Below are 16747 nucleotides of genomic sequence, written 5' to 3' on the forward strand. Positions count from 1 at the left end.
TGGTTGGGTTTCTTTGCCTCTCGCTTGTGTGAGGCCCCCGGCTGATTTGCCTGTGGGTCAGCGCCCCCCACCCACCCAGCAAAGGTCCCCACCTCTTCATCCTGCCAATCCCGCAAGAAAGAGAGATCCCCCTCCCCTGGGGGCTGTTTTGAACGGCGCTACAAAGTTCGCGGTTTCGCGATTTCCCACGCTCGGGGGTAGGAGGTTTCCTGTTGGCTTCCCACCGTCTGCCCCCGCCCCACCCCACCCATCTGAGCTCCCCTGCGACCCAACACCTTGCCCCCGTCCTGCTGCAGGGCTCGGAGCCCCCCGGAGAGGGGACCCCGCCCTGCTGCAAAGGGGAGGGCCCAGCCAAGAGGCTGGCTGCGGGCCCGGGCCCGGTTTCACTTTCGATTCCCTGGCGCGGCTTCCCCCAAGCGCCTCGTCGCCAGCCGGGTGCGGTCCGCTGCTGCGGGGAAGGGGTCGCGCCTTTCCCTGGGCTGTGAGCGCCCTCCGGCCGTGCCCGCTGGGGTGAGATGAGCGGGGGGCGGGTCGTGGGGTGCGGGGAGAGAGGAGCGTCTTGAAAATGTTCCAAACCAGCCTCCTCCTGCAGGGCTGGCCCAGTGCCCCAGTTCGGCGCTAGGGGGCGCTGTGGGGCAGAAAGAGGGCAGGGCTCAGCAGGGGGCGCTCTTCCCTGGCAGGCAGGGCTGGCTACAGTGCTCCAGGGCGGCGCCAGGCGGCGCTGTGGGGCAGGGCCCAGCAGGGGTCGCTTTCCCCAGGCAGCCAAGGCTGGCCCAATGCTCCAGGGCGGCGCTAGGGGGCAGGGCTCAGCAGGGGGCACTCTCCCTGGGAGGCAGGACTGGCCAGGGCACTAGGGGGCGCTGTGGGGCAGAAAGAGGGCCTGGCTCAGCAGAGGGCGCTCTTCCCTGGCAGGCAGGGCTGGCTGCAGTGCCCCAGGGCGGCGCTAGGGGGCGCTGGGCTGCGCTGGGCTGCAGGGGATGAATTGTATGGGGTTTTTTTTTCAGGAATTACAAACACAATGTAAAGTCATTTCTCTCCCGCTCCCTTGCCAGCCCCAAGGAGCTGAGCCCCGATGGCCTTTGAGACGATCCGCCGGGGACGGGAGCGACTCATCACCCTCCTGCTGCCAACCCCCGACCTCGTCTTGGACGAAGCGGCCTCGCTGGGGCTAGTCACTGAGGAGGAGTACGAGGCCTTGGAGAAGATCTCGGAGCCCAGGGAGCGGATCCGCCGGCTGCTGATAAAGATCCAGAGGAAGGGGGAGTGCGGCTGTGAGCAGTTCCTGGCATGTCTGCAGATCCTCTTCCCCGACTTCCCGCCGGATTTACAGCCCCCGGCACGCCGTGAGTGGGGCCTTTCTCAGTGATTAGCGGGATTCTGTGTGAGAGACCAGATGGAGTCAGGAGACGCTGCCAAGTCACTACGTACTGGGGATGGGTTGGACCTATTAGAAAGGGACTGGGGCGGGGTCAGGCTCTCCTGGGTGAGACGTTCCAATGGGTGTCACATTCCTAGAAACCTGAGGATTTATTCCTGTATCCCCCTGTAGTACATAAGAACGACCAGACGGGGTCAGACCAAAGGTCCATCTGGCCCAGTGTCCTGTCTGCCCACAGTGGCCAATGCCAGGTGCCCCAGAGAAATGACCCCTCTCCTGTCACCCACTTCCAGCCTCTGACAAACAGAAGCTAGGGCCACCATCCCTACCCGACGTGGCTAATAGCCATTGATAGACCTAACCTCCATGAATCTATCTAGCTCATTTTTTAACCCTGTTAAAGTCCTGGTTGTCACAGCCTCCTCTAGCAAGGAGTTCCACAGATTGACGGTGGCTGGCCCCCAAGACACCTCGCCCTTCTCTCTGGACCAGGGCAGTTCCTGGAATTGTGAAGAAATCTGTCAGGCGCTGAGATGGCATCTCTTTGTTTTCCCTGTGCAGAGGGTGTAACACAGACAAACGAAGCAGAGAATCCAGAAGGTAGCGAGTCCTCTGAGAAGACTGGACAAGAACATTTAGAAGCTGATGTAACCTCATGGAGAAAGGATCCAGAAAATCCAGAAGGCGGCGAGTCCTGCGAGAAAACTGGACAAGAAAATCTAGAAGCTGCTTTAACCTCAGGGAGGAATGATGCAGAAAATCCAAACGTTGGGGAGTCCTCCGAGAAAGCTGGACAAGAAAATCTAGAAGCGGCTTTGACCTTAGGGAGGAATGATCCAGCAGATCCAGAAAGTGCTGTACCGCATGAGGAGAATGACCGTGGGAATGCAAAACCAGAAGATGCCATGTTCTCAGAGAAGAACGATCCAGAAAAGATGGAAGAACCTAAGATGCCGGGAGACGTGTTGTCATCTGGGGAGAGACCAGTGACACCAACTTCTACCACATCCCTAATGAAGAGCAGATCAGAAACCCTGGAAGCTGCTTTGCCCTCCAAGAAGATTGATCCTGAGAGTCCAGGAGGTGCCAGGCCTTCAGAGAAGGATACAGTTGCGGTGTCCTGCGAGGGAGCTGATGCTGAAGGTACAGGATGGGTCTCTAGATTTGCCCTGGAGGGCAGTCCTTAAGAAGTATTTATGGTGGCTGGGCACTGAGCACAGGATCCTGGGCGGGTTCTCCCTGGGGCTGTATGGCGAGGGACAGAGGGAAAGCGGGGCTCGATTTCACATGTAGGAAGGATCTAATGCCCGAGTGCTTGGACCCCTTGTCAGAGCGGAAGGTGCTCGTGGATTGCTTGTGGACATCCAGGGGGAGGAGCGGTGGTGCTTTCAGCACCCTGGAGCTCTATGGATTAACAGGTTCACTCAACCACGAACCCCACCTCAGAGAGCTTAGTGCCTGGATCTCCATTTCAGCAGCTCCCGCTACAAACTGGGCTCCTCCTCTCTTTTAATCGGGGCGAAGGTAGAATTCCAGGGAGCCTGGAGTTCTCCAAGGGGTTTATGAGATGGAGCAAGACTCGAAGGTCACCTCTTGGAAACCCTCGGCTAGACAACGTGGATGTACAGGCTCCTCCCCTCCGTGAACGTGAACTTAAGCGATTTTCACTTGTGTTGCTTTGCAGGGTCTGGAAATCACCCCTGTTGTGGAGAAGAAGGGACGAGCGCAGCAGTAAAAGGGAACTTGGAAGGTAGGGGCTCTGCCATTGTGTTAGACCTGAGCACGTAGGTGAGACCCGCCAGCCAGACCCCGGGTAGGACTTCTCTGTTGTAACTCAGAGCCCATCACCAGCGGGTGGAGCTATTTGCTCCTGGCCCTTCCCTTTTGGGCTACATGCCGCCGTAGGCAGCCTCCTCATCCCATCCCCCTCCATGCACTTGTCAAGGCTGTTGGGTTTTTTGCCCCCATTGCTCCCTTTGGAAGGCTGATCCAGAACGACCCTGCTCTGATCGTTACAAATCTTTGTCTCCTCTCAAACCCGCACCTGTTGACGGCCCATTTATATCACGTTTGTTCTCGTCGATATTTGTGCTGATCTTCAATAACGTCTGTTGGGTATACAGCGTTACTCCATCTTCCCCTCTCCTTCCTATTTTAAGAGGGATAAGGGATCTTTCGGAAAAGGCTTTATTTTCCGAAAGATCCGCGTCTAGACTGGCGCTTTCTTCCGGCAAAGCTCCAAGCTGAAAAAAAGCGGCAGCCATTTTTATGCTAATGAAGCGGGGGAGATTTAAATCCCCGCTTCATTAGCAATTGCGATACGTCTAATTTGCATCCCTTTTACGGAAAAGGGATGTAATCTAGACGTAGCCCTGGTGTTTATCCCGCTGCTGTGTGTATGGAGAGCAACCAGATCTCCCCTCGGACTTCTTGTGAAGTCAGGCGAGCTCTTTGGATCTCCTCTCACAGAGTAGGTTTTCCATTCTTCAGATCACGCCGCAGCCCTGCTCTGCCCCGTCCCAGTTCGAATTCATCTGCCGTAGACCCGGCAGACCAGATGGCACATAGGAGTCCACATGAGGTCTCACCCTAAGGACATCAGAACGGGCACACTGGGTCAGACCAAGGGTCCATCTATCCCACGGTCCTGTCTTCCAACAGTGGCCAATACCAGGTGCCCCAGAGGGAGGGAACACAACCGGGAACCATCAAGTGATCCCTCTCCTGACGCCCATTCCCAGCTCCTGACAGAGGCTCGAGACACCATTCCTCCCCATTCTGGTCAATAGCCATTGATGGACCTAACTTCCATGAAGGCATCTAGCTCTTTTTGGAACCCTGTTACAGTCCGGGCTTGTGAAATGGCAGCAACACCTGCCTGTCTGTGCTGGAAATAGTGCCCTGATGCACCTTAGATCTACGTGAGTCTCTTTCATGACCACATCCTATTGATGGTGCATAGCCATGCTGTGATCGATCAATACACCCAGGTCTTTCTCCTCTGTCCCTTCCAACTGGTAAGAAGTCCCCAGTTTATAGCAAAAATGCTTACTAGCCCCTAAGTGCATGACCGTGCGCTTTGCACTATTAAATATCTATTACTCCCATGTTCAAAGTCTTCCAGATCTTCTTCTACAAGATTCCAGTCCTCTCCCTTGTCCCTCCACACCATCAGCCCGATCCCCCCCAAGCTCAGCCCAATCACCGAAGCTGTAGGAGCCTTAGCAAGATCTCCCAATGTTGTCTTCCCTGCACATTAACACATCCCACTTTCTGTGCCATGGTCACTGATAAAAATGTTTGGTCCCTAGAGCGGGGTGGCCAACCCGTTAAAGGCAAAAAGCCACAATAGTTGGGGATATCGCGCAAAGAGCCGAGGGGAAAAAAGTTTTTGAGCAAAAAAACCGGAAAGCCCCAGCTGCATTTGGTTGAGAGAAAAAAAAAGGCTGCCCCTTTAAACAAAACTCTGGGTGGCTTTTTGGCCACATCAGGCTCCTGTTGGCCGGCGCCATCTTATCGGTGCCATTTTGCTTCAACGCGCCGGACGGTGAGCACAGGGGACAGGGGGCCGTTTTTAGGGGCAAAGGGGCAGCTTCGCGAGCCACAGGCTTCACAAGCCGCAATTAAAGGGGGAAGAGTCACATCCAGCTCAGAAGGCACGGGTTGGCCAGGCCTGCCCTGGAGTGATCCCGGAGGAGCTCCATTCGTAACCTCCGACCTGATGGTTTCGTATGTCTGCTTTTGTAAGCAAGTGGTTTTGAAGTGAGGTGACACTGGTGGAATGCCAGGTGCGTCAGACACTTGACGGGTACAATCGTCTGCCCCAGCTGAGAAACACTCCTCTAGGGTATCTGAGCAGGCTTCTCTTCTGGAGCCACTCTAGACTCGGATGTCTCCATGTCAGAGAGCAGGCCCCAGACCCCAGAAGTTGCCATGGTGATGGAGAGGAGCGGAGCTGAGACACCAGAAGATTCTGCATCGGTGGGCAGGAGCGGAGCTGAGACACCGGAGACCTCTCCCAGCAAAGTTCCCGGAGGTAGAGTCCAGACAACATCTCTCCCCGCCCTCCCCACAGTCTCTCTCCCAGCGCAAGTCCCCCAGCCCTGAGTTGGCCACAGGGGAAGTCAATAAGGGTCCCCCACGTTTCTGTGGTTGGATAGAAGAACGTCCCTATCTCTTCTGCGGGCCATGCCTTGCAGAGGTTATGTCTAGACTACATCCCTCTCTCGAAAAAGGGATGTAAATTAGATTGAAACGGCAAAGGAAGCTGGGATTTGAATCTCCTGCGCTTCATTTGCATAATGGCGGCCGCACATTCTTTCGAAAACGGGCATTTCGAAAGTGAAACCGCTGTCTAGACTCCTCATTTTTGAGGGGTACAGGATCGTTCAAAAAAGGAGGTTTTTTCTGAAAGAACCATGTCTAGACAGCGGTTTCACTTTTGAAATACCCGTTTTCAAAAACGCGCAGCCGCCACTATGCAAATGAAGTTCAGGAAATTCAAATCTCGGCTTCATTTGCAATTTTGATGTGTCTAATTTACATCCCTCTTTTGAAAGAGGGATGTAGTTTAGACATACCCAGAGTGTCCATTCACGAAACGTGGAAGATGCTGGGGTTGTTTTGCAAATACTACTTGTCGAGCTGACTGGAGAACAGAAAATGGTTTTGGGGCAGATTCTGAGATTTTGAAATTTTGAGTTTTACCCCTCCCCATCTGGAACTAACACCCCCAAATCCTCCAGAAATGAAAATTGGGGGGTGGGTGGGAGAAGACATTATTTCTGAGCCAGTGGGAACGCATGTGGCCCAACCGTGAGTAGGGATGTTAAATTTAGTTGAATCAACTAATCGACTAGTCAATGGGATTCCCATTGATTAGTCAATAAAGCAGGGGAGCCCCAGAGGGGTTAGCTCTTCTCCCTGGGAGCTAACCCCACTGCAGCTCTGCCTTTTAAATGTATTAAGAGGTTGCAGACTCTTCATACATTTTAAAAGCAAAAGTGCAGCATTTGGGGCCAGGCACGAACTGGGAATCAGCCGATTCCCAGCTTGTGCCAGGTCCCTGCTGTCCCTCTGCCTCTCCTGCCCCCACGGAGACAGTGCTGGAGGGAACCAGCTTTTAAGCCTGCTCCCCCTAGCACCGACTCCTGGTCATTCCCCCCTGCAGCAAGGAGGGAGAAGCGACTAGTGGACGGACTAGTCAATTAGTCACATCCCGAATTGTGAGATACCCTGCTGTTTCCAGCCATGGTTGCCTAGCAACTCAATGAGCACGGCTGGGCTCAATAAACTTGCCCTGAGGCCATGTCTACACTTACCAGCCAATCAACACTACAGCAATCCCTGCAGCGGTGTCGATTGAGTGGGTCTAGGGAAGGCACGCTAAATTGATAACAGAGCACTCTCCGGTTGGCTCCAGTACTCCGGCTTCCTGAGAAGTCAGAAGTTGGTGGGAGAACATCTATCGACATGGGGCGGGGTGGACACCGCTGTAGGTTGACCGAAGCTCTGTCTGCTTCAGTTACATTATTCCCATAGCTGGCGTAGCACAACTGAGAATGACTTGCCTCAGTAATGTAGACAAGACTGCGCTCCCTGACAGACGGACCCACAAGTCCCTATTTAAGCCAGGTAGCCACAGCAGCAGCCACAGCATCGACTCAATGCGTTCCTCATCCACAGCCCCACCAGACCTACTCCCGCCCAGCCCTTCCTCAGTCACATGGCTGCTCCACTCCTGCCCTGAACCCCTGGCTCTAATCCCCGGCTGGCTTCTTAACCGTGTGTCCGCTTCTGCCCTTCTGCTCCACTATGACCAGTAGGCCAGACTGCTGCCCCAAGTCTTGGTCACACCATCTACACCTCAGTGTGGGACATCCAGTCCCAGAAGTGAGGGGGTCTTGGTAAAGGGAAGCATTCCTCAGAATTAGCAGAGGCAAAGGGGCGTGAGTGGATAGCTGGGTTAGTCACCTCCGTTGTGATGGTGCTTGGAACGGCTGGTGCCTGTCCCCGCACTCACACGCTGGTCTCGGTTCCCGGTGGTGAGGACCAGGAATCGCCGCCGAGGCCAGTAGCTGTTCACCTGTCTGGAAGCGTGAGGAGACTCCGCTCCAGCAGGGTGAGGGCTTTAGGTCTAAATCCTGGGAAAAGAGAGACCGAGAGGAAGCTGTGACCCCATCCCAAGTGGTGACGCCTTCATTTCCCACCTGCAGGGAGAAGAGCTTTGAAGACCGTCCTGTCCAAGCTGAAACTCAGGAAGTTCAGAAGCCGGAAGCTGAGGCTGAGGGATCTCCTGGAAATCAGCCCGGAGAGCCTGAAGGATTGGACTCCTCATGCCTTGGTAGATTTGCCTTGGCACTTCCTGAGGAAGCTCATGGCTCTGAACGGGACAGCCAGAAGCACAAGCTTTGGGCAGGGGGCATCTGACGAGGACACAAGTGAGGACGAGGAGGGTGGGGTGAGAGGGGACGTGTTCTCTCTGAGGGAAGATGACTCTACGGTTTCTCTGCACCCCCTGGACGTTCTCTGCGCCGTGCTGCTTTGCTCAGACAGTTTCCTGCAGCAGGAGATCCTGTCCAAAATGTCCATGTGCCAGTTTGCCCTGCCTCTGCTGCTGCCCGCCCTCGACTCCCCCAGGTGCACCCTGCTGCTGTGGGCCATGCGGGACATTGTGAGGAGGTGGCGGCCGCACTCCCTGGCAGAGAGCCGAGGGTTCAGGGAGGAGAGCCTGGTGCTCACCCCAATGCCAACCGTCTCCTTTGTGCGGCTGGGCAGCTGCCGCTTCTCCAAGTCCCAGCTCCTCAACGAGGTTCTCAGCCCCGCCCAGCAGCACCACGACTTCTTTGTGCATCGGGACATGGAGTCTGGGAATGTCCCACGGGAAATCGCCGACGGGCTGGTCGAGATTGCCTGGTACTTCCCTGCCGGGCAAGAGAATTTGGATCTTTTCCCCGAGCCCGTTGCGGTTACAAACCTGCGCGGGGACATCGAGTCACACTGGCTGCAGTTCAGCTTTTTAACAGAGATCTCGTCAGCGGTGTTCATCATCACTGAGAGCATCAGTGAGAGAGAATACGCCCTGTTCTCCTCACTGCAGGGATCTACCACTCAGTACTACTTCATCCTTAACAATCAAGGTCAGAATACCGAAGAGACATTGGCCCTTCTCAATAAATTAGCCCTGCTGCTGGACATGAACAAATCGCAACTTCTTGTGAAGCAGAAGAGCAACAGCGCGGAGCTGGTGAGAAAACTACGATCCACCCTGCGGGGCATCATCAGCTCCTCTCCCAAGACCACAAGCACCCGAGACATGGCCGGGACAGCCCGGGAGCTCGGCATCCAGGTGGATGAAGACGGTGGAGCCTATCGGACAGCACTGGAGCACGTTGAAGAAATCACTGCGGAAATCCAGGACGTGGCAAAGTACAAGAAGGACGTGCTGAGGCTCCAAGGGGATCTGTGGAGGAACTTGGCCAAAGTGGAGAAAGAGCTGTGCCGCATGAAAGACCAACGGGATGTCCCTCCAGAAGACTACCGGTCCCAGCTGAGAGAGCGGTGGTTGGAGCTACGCAGGCAGCAGAATCAGTGTGACCTTACCAGCGGGATGGTGAAATTTATTAGCGGGATAGGACAACTGGGTCCAGCCGAGAAACATCACTTCCTGAAATGGATGAAGTTCCACCTGGACGGCATTGCCCGGGGGAACCTCTCTAGGCTCCGGGCTGAGTACAGAGAGAAATGTCACGCTCTAGGGGACGATGCACAACAGTTGGCAGAACTAGATGGACTCATCTCGGCCAGCTCCCTAGGGCTGGAGCATTTCATGCGTGAGCTGGGGCAATTTTACGAGGCCGAATGGTCGATGGTCAAAGAAGCGAAGATGGGGAACAACCAAAGACAATTCACCTGTCTCCCCGGCATCGCGGCTGAGCTGATGCTGGAAGGGTTTCCCATGGAGCTGATCGATGGAGATGCCTCCAACATCCCTCTGCAGTGGGTGACCGACGTTCTGACTGAGCTCCATGCCAAGCTGGGGGGAAGGTCCAGGATGCTGGTTCTAACAGTGCTGGGAGTGCAGAGCACCGGGAAATCCACCCTCCTCAACACCATGTTCGGCCTGCAGTTCGCAGTGAGCAGCGGCCGATGTACGCGAGGAGCCTTCATGTCGCTCATCAAAGTAGCAGAGACCTTTCAGCAGGACCTGGGCTGTGATTTCCTTCTGGTGATAGACACAGAAGGCTTGAAAGCCCCCGAACTGGCCAAGCTCGAGGACAGCTATGAACACGACAATGAGCTGGCCACGTTAGTGATAGGACTGAGCGACATCACCATCGTTAACATGGCCATGGAGAACGCCACGGAAATGAAGGATGTTCTGCAAATCGTGGTCCATGCCTTCCTCAGGATGGAGCAAATCGGGCACAAACCCAACTGCCAGTTTGTGCATCAGAACGTCAGTGATGTGTCTGCGCATGAGCAGAACATGAGGGACCGGAAACACCTCCTGGAGCAGCTGGATGAAATGACCAGAGCTGCTGCCAGGATGGAAAAGCAAAGCAGGGAGATGAAATTTTCCGACATCATGGACTATGACCCAGAGAAACACAGTTGGTACATCCCCGGGCTGTGGCATGGAGTCCCGCCCATGGCCCCAGTGAATATGGGGTACAGTGAGAGCGTGAGGGAGCTGAAGAAATACCTGTGTGAATTCATGAGACACCGATCACCTCACAGACCCCCCAAGGACATTCCCCAGTTCATCGAGTGGTTGGGCAGCCTCTGGAACGCCGTGAAACATGAGAACTTCATCTTCAGTTTCAGAAACAGCCTGGTGGCCGAGGCCTACACCCAGCTGTCTGTGAAGTTCTCAGAGTGGGAGTGGGAATTCCGCAAGGAGATGCATCTCTGGATATCCAAGGTAGAAACCACCATCCAGAACCAATCCCCAGACAACCTGGGTCCAGGCACCTTTGAGAAGCTAAGGCTGGAAGTCCACCAGATGCTGTATGATGGGGAGCAGAAGGTGCTGCAAAATCTTCAGAGCTACTTCGAGAGTGGAGCCGGGAACCTGCACCTGGTAGAGAAATACAGAGAAGATTTTCTTCGGAGCACGACATTTCTCCGGCACGAACTGGAAAGCTATTTGCTCTGCAAGTCCGAAGAGGCCATTCGTATCCAGAAAGGTCGGAGCAAGATAGACCATTTGCAGGCCAGATACATGAAAACCATTGAAGGGAAGGTGGATGGGCTCTTGCGGCAGTGCAGGGAGAGGGAGAAAGAGCTAAACGAAAAGGAACTGAAAAAGGAATTTGCCAAGATGTGGAAGGAAACCATAGCAGAGCTGCCGCTGGAGAGCTTACCCCTACGCCAAATCCACAAAGACATCCACTACCACCTGTGGAAGGACCTGCAGAACAGAGGGAGTTTGGTCAAGCAAGTGTTCCATCAAGCCCAGAGCTTGCTCAGCTACCGAAACAAACCTTTCCGCATCAAGAAGGAATATCTAGACTTGGGGTGGTGCAAAGCAGCGATGGAGTTTATAACCCAGCAATGTTCACGTGAACTCGAAGAGTTCGCCAAGTCCCTGGTGGAGGAATGTAGGAGATACATTGGGCAGAAGGTCCAATCTGGTGGGGATTACGACCAGACTTACTGCAGGGAGCTGCTGTGGCTCATCAATGACAGGCTCCAACAGAAAGTCGGGGGAAACATTCGCACCAGCGCGTCCTTCGAAGTCGACTTGAAGCTTCACATCCTTGGAGAGGCAGCCAGCGCCTTTCAGCAGATGCACGAAGATTTCCTCAAGAAGAACGACCCTCAGCGCCGCCTGGAGGAGCTGAGACCTCAGTATTTCTCCACCTTCAGAGACCTTTACTACGAGAAAGATGCCTGCCAGAAGAGGGCTTTTGATTTCTGTGACCAATGTCTGAGACCTGCCTTGTGGGACTATATGAAAAAGAGGCTGGGGATTGAGATAGTGGACGACTTTCTCAGCAGCAGAGAGTCCATCGAGTACGGCAGCCGGAGCTTTTTCCAGTTCACCGTGCAGAAGAAACTGCTGGAGGAGATGAACTTCGATAATTATGTGAAATACATTGTTGACTATGAAGGGTTTGTCAAATCCTGGATCCAGACACGCCTCTTTGATCACTACAGAGAGACCAGAGGTTTGGGGGATCTGGAGAGAGCGGTTCTAGCCACAATAATGAAGAAAGTCCAGGATGCTCTGGAGAGCTCTGAATGCAAAGAAGCCCTCACCGTCTCTGAGTTCTTGGACCACTTTTGCCAAGCGATGTGCAAGGAGCTGGTGATCTCCAAGGACAGTTTGGAGGTGATCCTCTTCATGAACACAGCTAGCGTTGGACAGTTCTTGGCCGATATCCAGGCCTTCCTCCCCCAGGTGGAAGAAAGCGTCCTCTCGGGGTGGGAAGAACTAGCAGGGGACATGGTCTTCACGCAGCTCCAGTTCCAGCCCCAGGATGAGATTTTCAAGCGCGTGTTCGGCTGCGGGAAGCAGTGTCCATTCTGCAAAGTCCCCTGTGAAGCAGGTGGGAGCGACCACAAGGAGCATTTTGCATCAGTGCATCGTCCTCAAGGGCTGGGGAGGTTCAGGGAGGAGACAAGTAACAAGCTTGTGTATTCTTTATGCTCCTCTGATGTGGTTTCTGGCCGCTTATTCAGAACCTTCCTCACAGCCTTCCAGTGGCAACCCTACAAAGATTATCGCCGATTCTTCCCCACCTGGCGCATCCAGCCGGACCCCACCATCAGTGCCTCGGATTACTGGAAGTTCATATTCAGAAAGTTCAATTCCCAGTTTGCCAGGGAGTACGACGCCTTGCCTGCCAATCTCCCGCCGGATTGGAAAAAATTAACCAAGGAGCAGGCTCTGCAGAGCATCCGAGAGGCCTTTAACATGGAATAGAGGCAGGGGCTCTGTGTTACAGCGCAGTCTTTAATTCCATAACAAGGCACCGTCGATCTTAATCCTGCTGTCTTGTAGCTTCCCATGGCTTGATTTGCCACCTGAAAGGACATCCCTTCTTCGTGTGTAATTGCCTTGGTTAAAACAAAATTAAATTGAAAAGAAAGCAGCTCCCTTGTGTGACATCGTATCGGCACTTCCACGGCTCCTCAGCAGGGCTGCGACCTTTAGACACCCCGCACACACCTCTGCCAGTTAATCTGAGTAACCAATAGCAGTTGTAGGTTGTTCTCCTCCATGGCGACCAGCCACCACAAGTGAGTGAGGGACGTACTTTGCCATTGGGTTCTTATTTGCAGACAGCAGAGGACTGGGGAAACTCAGGACTTCTGGGATCGTTCCCTGGTTCTGTGGGAAGTATGCCCTAGCGGTCATGTCATAGACCCCTCTGTGCATCCATCACCCCCAGCTCAACCTCTTCTGACCAACCCCTTCCAATAAGTCTGCACCAATCCTGGTCTCCTCCTTCGTTACACATTCCAATCCCCAACTGAAAACAGCATCATCATACGTCAGACAATTATTGCTATGGGGGATGCTACCAGCTGTGCCTATAATATATGTCTACCCTGGGCTTCTTCCCACGGTGAGGCAGAAATATGGCAGAGACATTTCCCTGATGGTAGGTTGGTGGGGTCTATAAAATCCTGGCTGATGTGGAGAAATTAAGAACACGTTATTTATTTGTTCCCAAAACATAACTAGAGGTCACCACATGAAATTAATGGGAAGCAGATTTAAAACAAACACACAAATATTTTTTCCACACGATGCAGAGTCAGCCTGTGGAACTCCTCGCCAGATGATGCTGTGAAGGTCAGAACTATCACAGGGTTAAAAAATAACGAGATAAATTTATAGAGGACAGGTCCATCAATAGCTATTAGCCAGGATGGTGGCCCTATACTCTGTCAGAGGCTGGGAATGGGTGACGGGGAGGGATAATTTGATGGTTCCCTGTTCTGTTCAGCTCCTTTGGGGCACCTAGCATTGGGCACTGTCAGCAGAAAGGATACTGGGCTACATGGGCTTTTGGTGTGGCCCAGTATGGCCGTTCTTAACTTCTTGTGGTTTATAACATTTCCTAGGTGTCTTCTGGGACATATCTAGAGACCTTCCCACGTTGACCCTGGTGGTCCACGAGCCACCTCCTGCTGAAATCTGGATCTTCCATTGGGCGGGTCATTGGCTGGCCATGAAGGGGCCAAGCTAGAATGGTGGGGAGCGTTCATAAAAGTTTTCCTGGCATATTCAGCTCTGAGGGTGCGTCTAGACTACAGGCTTTAGTTGACAAAGCTTCTGTTGACAAAGAGCATCTAGACGACATCCAGTTCTGTCGACAAAGCAAGCCACTTTGTCGACATGACAGTGTGGACGCAAAGGACAGCATAGATGCAATAACGCCTTCTGTCGACAGAACTCTGTCGACAAAAGGCGTTATTGCTCGTAGAATGAGGTTTATAGCCGTTGACAAACCTGCTGAGTTCTGTCGACGTTGTGTCGACAGAACTCAGCGGCAGTGTAGACGCAGGTATAGTTTTGTCGACAAAAGTCCACTTTTGTCAACAAAACCCTATAGTCTAGACACACCCTGAGGGTACGTCTAGACTACATGCCTCTGTCGCCAGAGAAAAACAAAAACTGTCATGCCGATCAGCTGTTTGTCGGCACAACACGGTAGTCTGGACATGCAGGGGTCGACATCAAAGGCATTTGTTGACCTCCTAGGTAAACCTCATCCCAGGAGGCATAACGGGGAGGTCGACAAATGCCTTTGATGTCAACCCCCGTGCGTCCAGACTACCGTGCTGTGCCGACAAACAGCTGATTGGCAGTGGCGGCAGCCATTTAAATTTAAATGAAGCGGTGATTATTTAAATCACCGCTTCATTTTCCTATGTCGGGTAGCCTAATCTACATGCCTCTGGCGACAGAGGCATGTAGTCTAGACACACCCTGAGGATGTGGAGAACAAAGGCACCTGTCTCCAGGAGGCGGTAACATTGTTGCCTGAGCATTGTGAAGTTCTACACTCTGGTGGGAGGACACGCGGTATCTTTTGAATGCCCCAGGCAATGAATTCTCACACTTGAAGGAATGTTCTAGACCAGGGATGGACAAATACCAGAGACCGGGCCAGACCCGGTCTGCCAGGCTTAGCCCCTGCTAGGCCCCCACTGCTAGATTTACCAGCGACTCCGCAGGTCTGGGTGATTGCCGTTCCCAGCCAATGGGAGCTGCGATCGCCTGTACCTGCGGAGGCGCCGGTGAATATAGCAGTGGTGGCTCGCCAGGGGATATCCTTTGTCCTGGCTCCCCACCCCCCACTCTGTTCCCAGAGCCAAGGATAAAAACGTAGAGTCCTGGCATCCATCTAGCCCCTAGTGCCCTAACCCAATAAACCTTCCTCTGAATAACACATGGTCTTACAGACCCCCAGGCTGTGTCTAGACTGGCCAGGTTTTCCGGAAAATCAGCCGCTTTTCTGGAAAAACTTGCCAGCTGTCTACACTGGCCGCTTGAATTTCTGCAAAAGCACTGACTTCCTACTGTACAAAATCAGTGCTTTTTGCGGAAATACTTTGCTGCTCCCGTTCGGGCAAAAGTCTTTTTCCGAAAGACTTTTGCGCAAAAGGGCCAGTGTAGGCAGCTGAGATTTGTTTTCCGCAAAAAAGCCCCGATGGCGAAAATGACGATCGGGGCTTTTTTGCGGAAAAGTGCGTCTGGATTGGCCACGGACGCTTTTCCGCAAAAAGTGCTTTTCCGGAAAAGCGTCCCGCCAATCTAGATGCTCTTTTCCGAAAATGCTTTTAACGGAAAACTTTTCCGTTAAAAGCATTTCCGGAAATTCATGCCAGTGTAGACGTAGCCCCACAGATTTGGTAACCAACTGAGATCTGCTCTGGTCTGTACTGAATTTTCTTGTCTATCTTCTCGCTCAGCAGAGTGGAGAGAGACCTTTTGTTTTCTACTGAGCATAGTGGGACAGTCAGACTGATGCTTTATCCCTCGCCCCGCCCCTTTTGGCTGGCTGATCGTTGTAAGGGGCTTTTTTGTAGGTCCCAATTTTGTAACATTTTATTTCAGTTGGAACCACTGTCTTTATCTTCGAAAAAAAAAACGAGGGGTTGGGATTGGCTTTGTTTTTCTCTAGGCCAGACAGTGCTGGACTTTAAGAAAATACATTTCAAAGAAAAATCAGTGGCTGCTTTTCCTCCCTCCTCAAGTAGGTGGGAGATGGGTGAACTTGGGTTAGGATGAAGGGATCCCACCGTTTTACGGCCCACCCCTGTGCGAGACAGTAGTTGGCAAAGCTCTACAGTTCTTGCGTCAAACTGGGCAATCCGGGAGAGACACGGAGCCCCGGTTTCCTGTCAGCAACGCCATTAACTTCAACCAGCTCTGATATTCTAGCTCCAAGGACCTGGTTGATGTCAGGCACGAACCCCTGGCAGCCTCACCACACTCTGGCTCCCAGCGCTGCTCAGTCCCCAAAATATCCCAGGGCAGTGCCAGCGCTGCTGGGTTAAGGGGAAGGCCCACCTGTCAATGTGCTCTAACATCCTGGGTTACATCCAATTCACACAACAGGCAGCGTGGGAGTGATTTGCACAAAGTGCTGGGCCTATGTGTTCCACTACTGTGTAACACAGTTACCTGTTTACCAGATTCAAGCATTGTTCCTGTGCAACACCTGCTACAACAGGGGCCTGGATCTCAGTTGGGGTGAGCGATCTGGGCAGCAGCTGGCAGAGGGGGTCCAGACAACATCTGGCACCAGTGGGGTAGAGAACAGGGACACATCCTATTACAGGGGGCTGGATTAAATTGTGTGGCTTGCGCACAATCCCAGCTGCAGGGGGTCCCTGCTGTTCACCCTCAACCATCTCAGCCTTAAGCAGGAGTGAGGCTGGCCCTCAACCTTGGGGAAAAGCGAGCCCAGAGACAAACAGCAAGAGAATCGCCCTTTGCTGTTTTTAAATTTCCTCTTTTGCTATTGCAGTGTTTATATAGGCATGGCAGCGGGATCTAGGGGTTAGAGCATTCGTCTGCTACTCAGACTTGAATTCTTCTTAGCGCCGCCCGCAGCCCATTGTGTGGCCAGCCTCAGTTTCCCCTTCTGTAAAGGGCCAGCGCCAGAGCTCTCCTCTGCAAAGGGAACGCACTAGGCATCGTACCAGGCTGCCCACAGAACTAAACCCACACACTTCCAACCCAGCGCAGAGACAAAGGGCCTGTGCTTTCCGGAGGCCCCGGGTTCGTGACGGAGAATGTAACAACAAAAGTAAGCCGGCCGGCGTTGGGTCCAGTTTTGTCTTGGTGAGATTTTTAGTTAATTAATAAAAAACAAAAACATCTTAAATACAACGCAGTTCCCT

General features: G+C 53.3%; 1 protein-coding gene across 3 annotated transcripts; it reads left to right on the plus strand.

Annotated features, from left to right (window-relative positions):
- The first annotated feature begins 356 nt into the window (after positions 1-356).
- On the plus strand, positions 357-14038 carry LOC102457746 (interferon-induced very large GTPase 1-like). 3 transcript variants are annotated; one of them, XM_014579179.4, is made up of 6 exons: positions 357-510; positions 1005-1343; positions 1940-2521; positions 3063-3128; positions 5262-5414; positions 7594-14038. In XM_014579179.4, exons 2-6 carry the CDS (start codon positions 1073-1075, stop codon positions 12306-12308), a joined length of 5787 nt encoding a protein of 1928 aa, XP_014434665.3. In that variant the 5' UTR covers positions 357-510; positions 1005-1072; the 3' UTR covers positions 12309-14038. The 3 variants fall into 3 exon arrangements, with proteins under 3 accessions (XP_014434665.3, XP_006134415.3, XP_006134416.3); XM_006134353.5 differs by having other exon boundaries at positions 358-510; positions 1053-1343; positions 7594-14037; XM_006134354.5 differs by having other exon boundaries at positions 359-510; positions 1053-1343; positions 5283-5414; positions 7594-14037.
- Positions 14039-16747: the final 2709 nt, after the last annotated feature.

This window comes from Pelodiscus sinensis, chromosome 5, assembly GCF_052426305.1.
Source record: "Pelodiscus sinensis isolate ZL-2025 chromosome 5, ASM5242630v1, whole genome shotgun sequence".
NCBI classification, from domain to species: Eukaryota; Metazoa; Chordata; order Testudines; family Trionychidae; genus Pelodiscus; species Pelodiscus sinensis.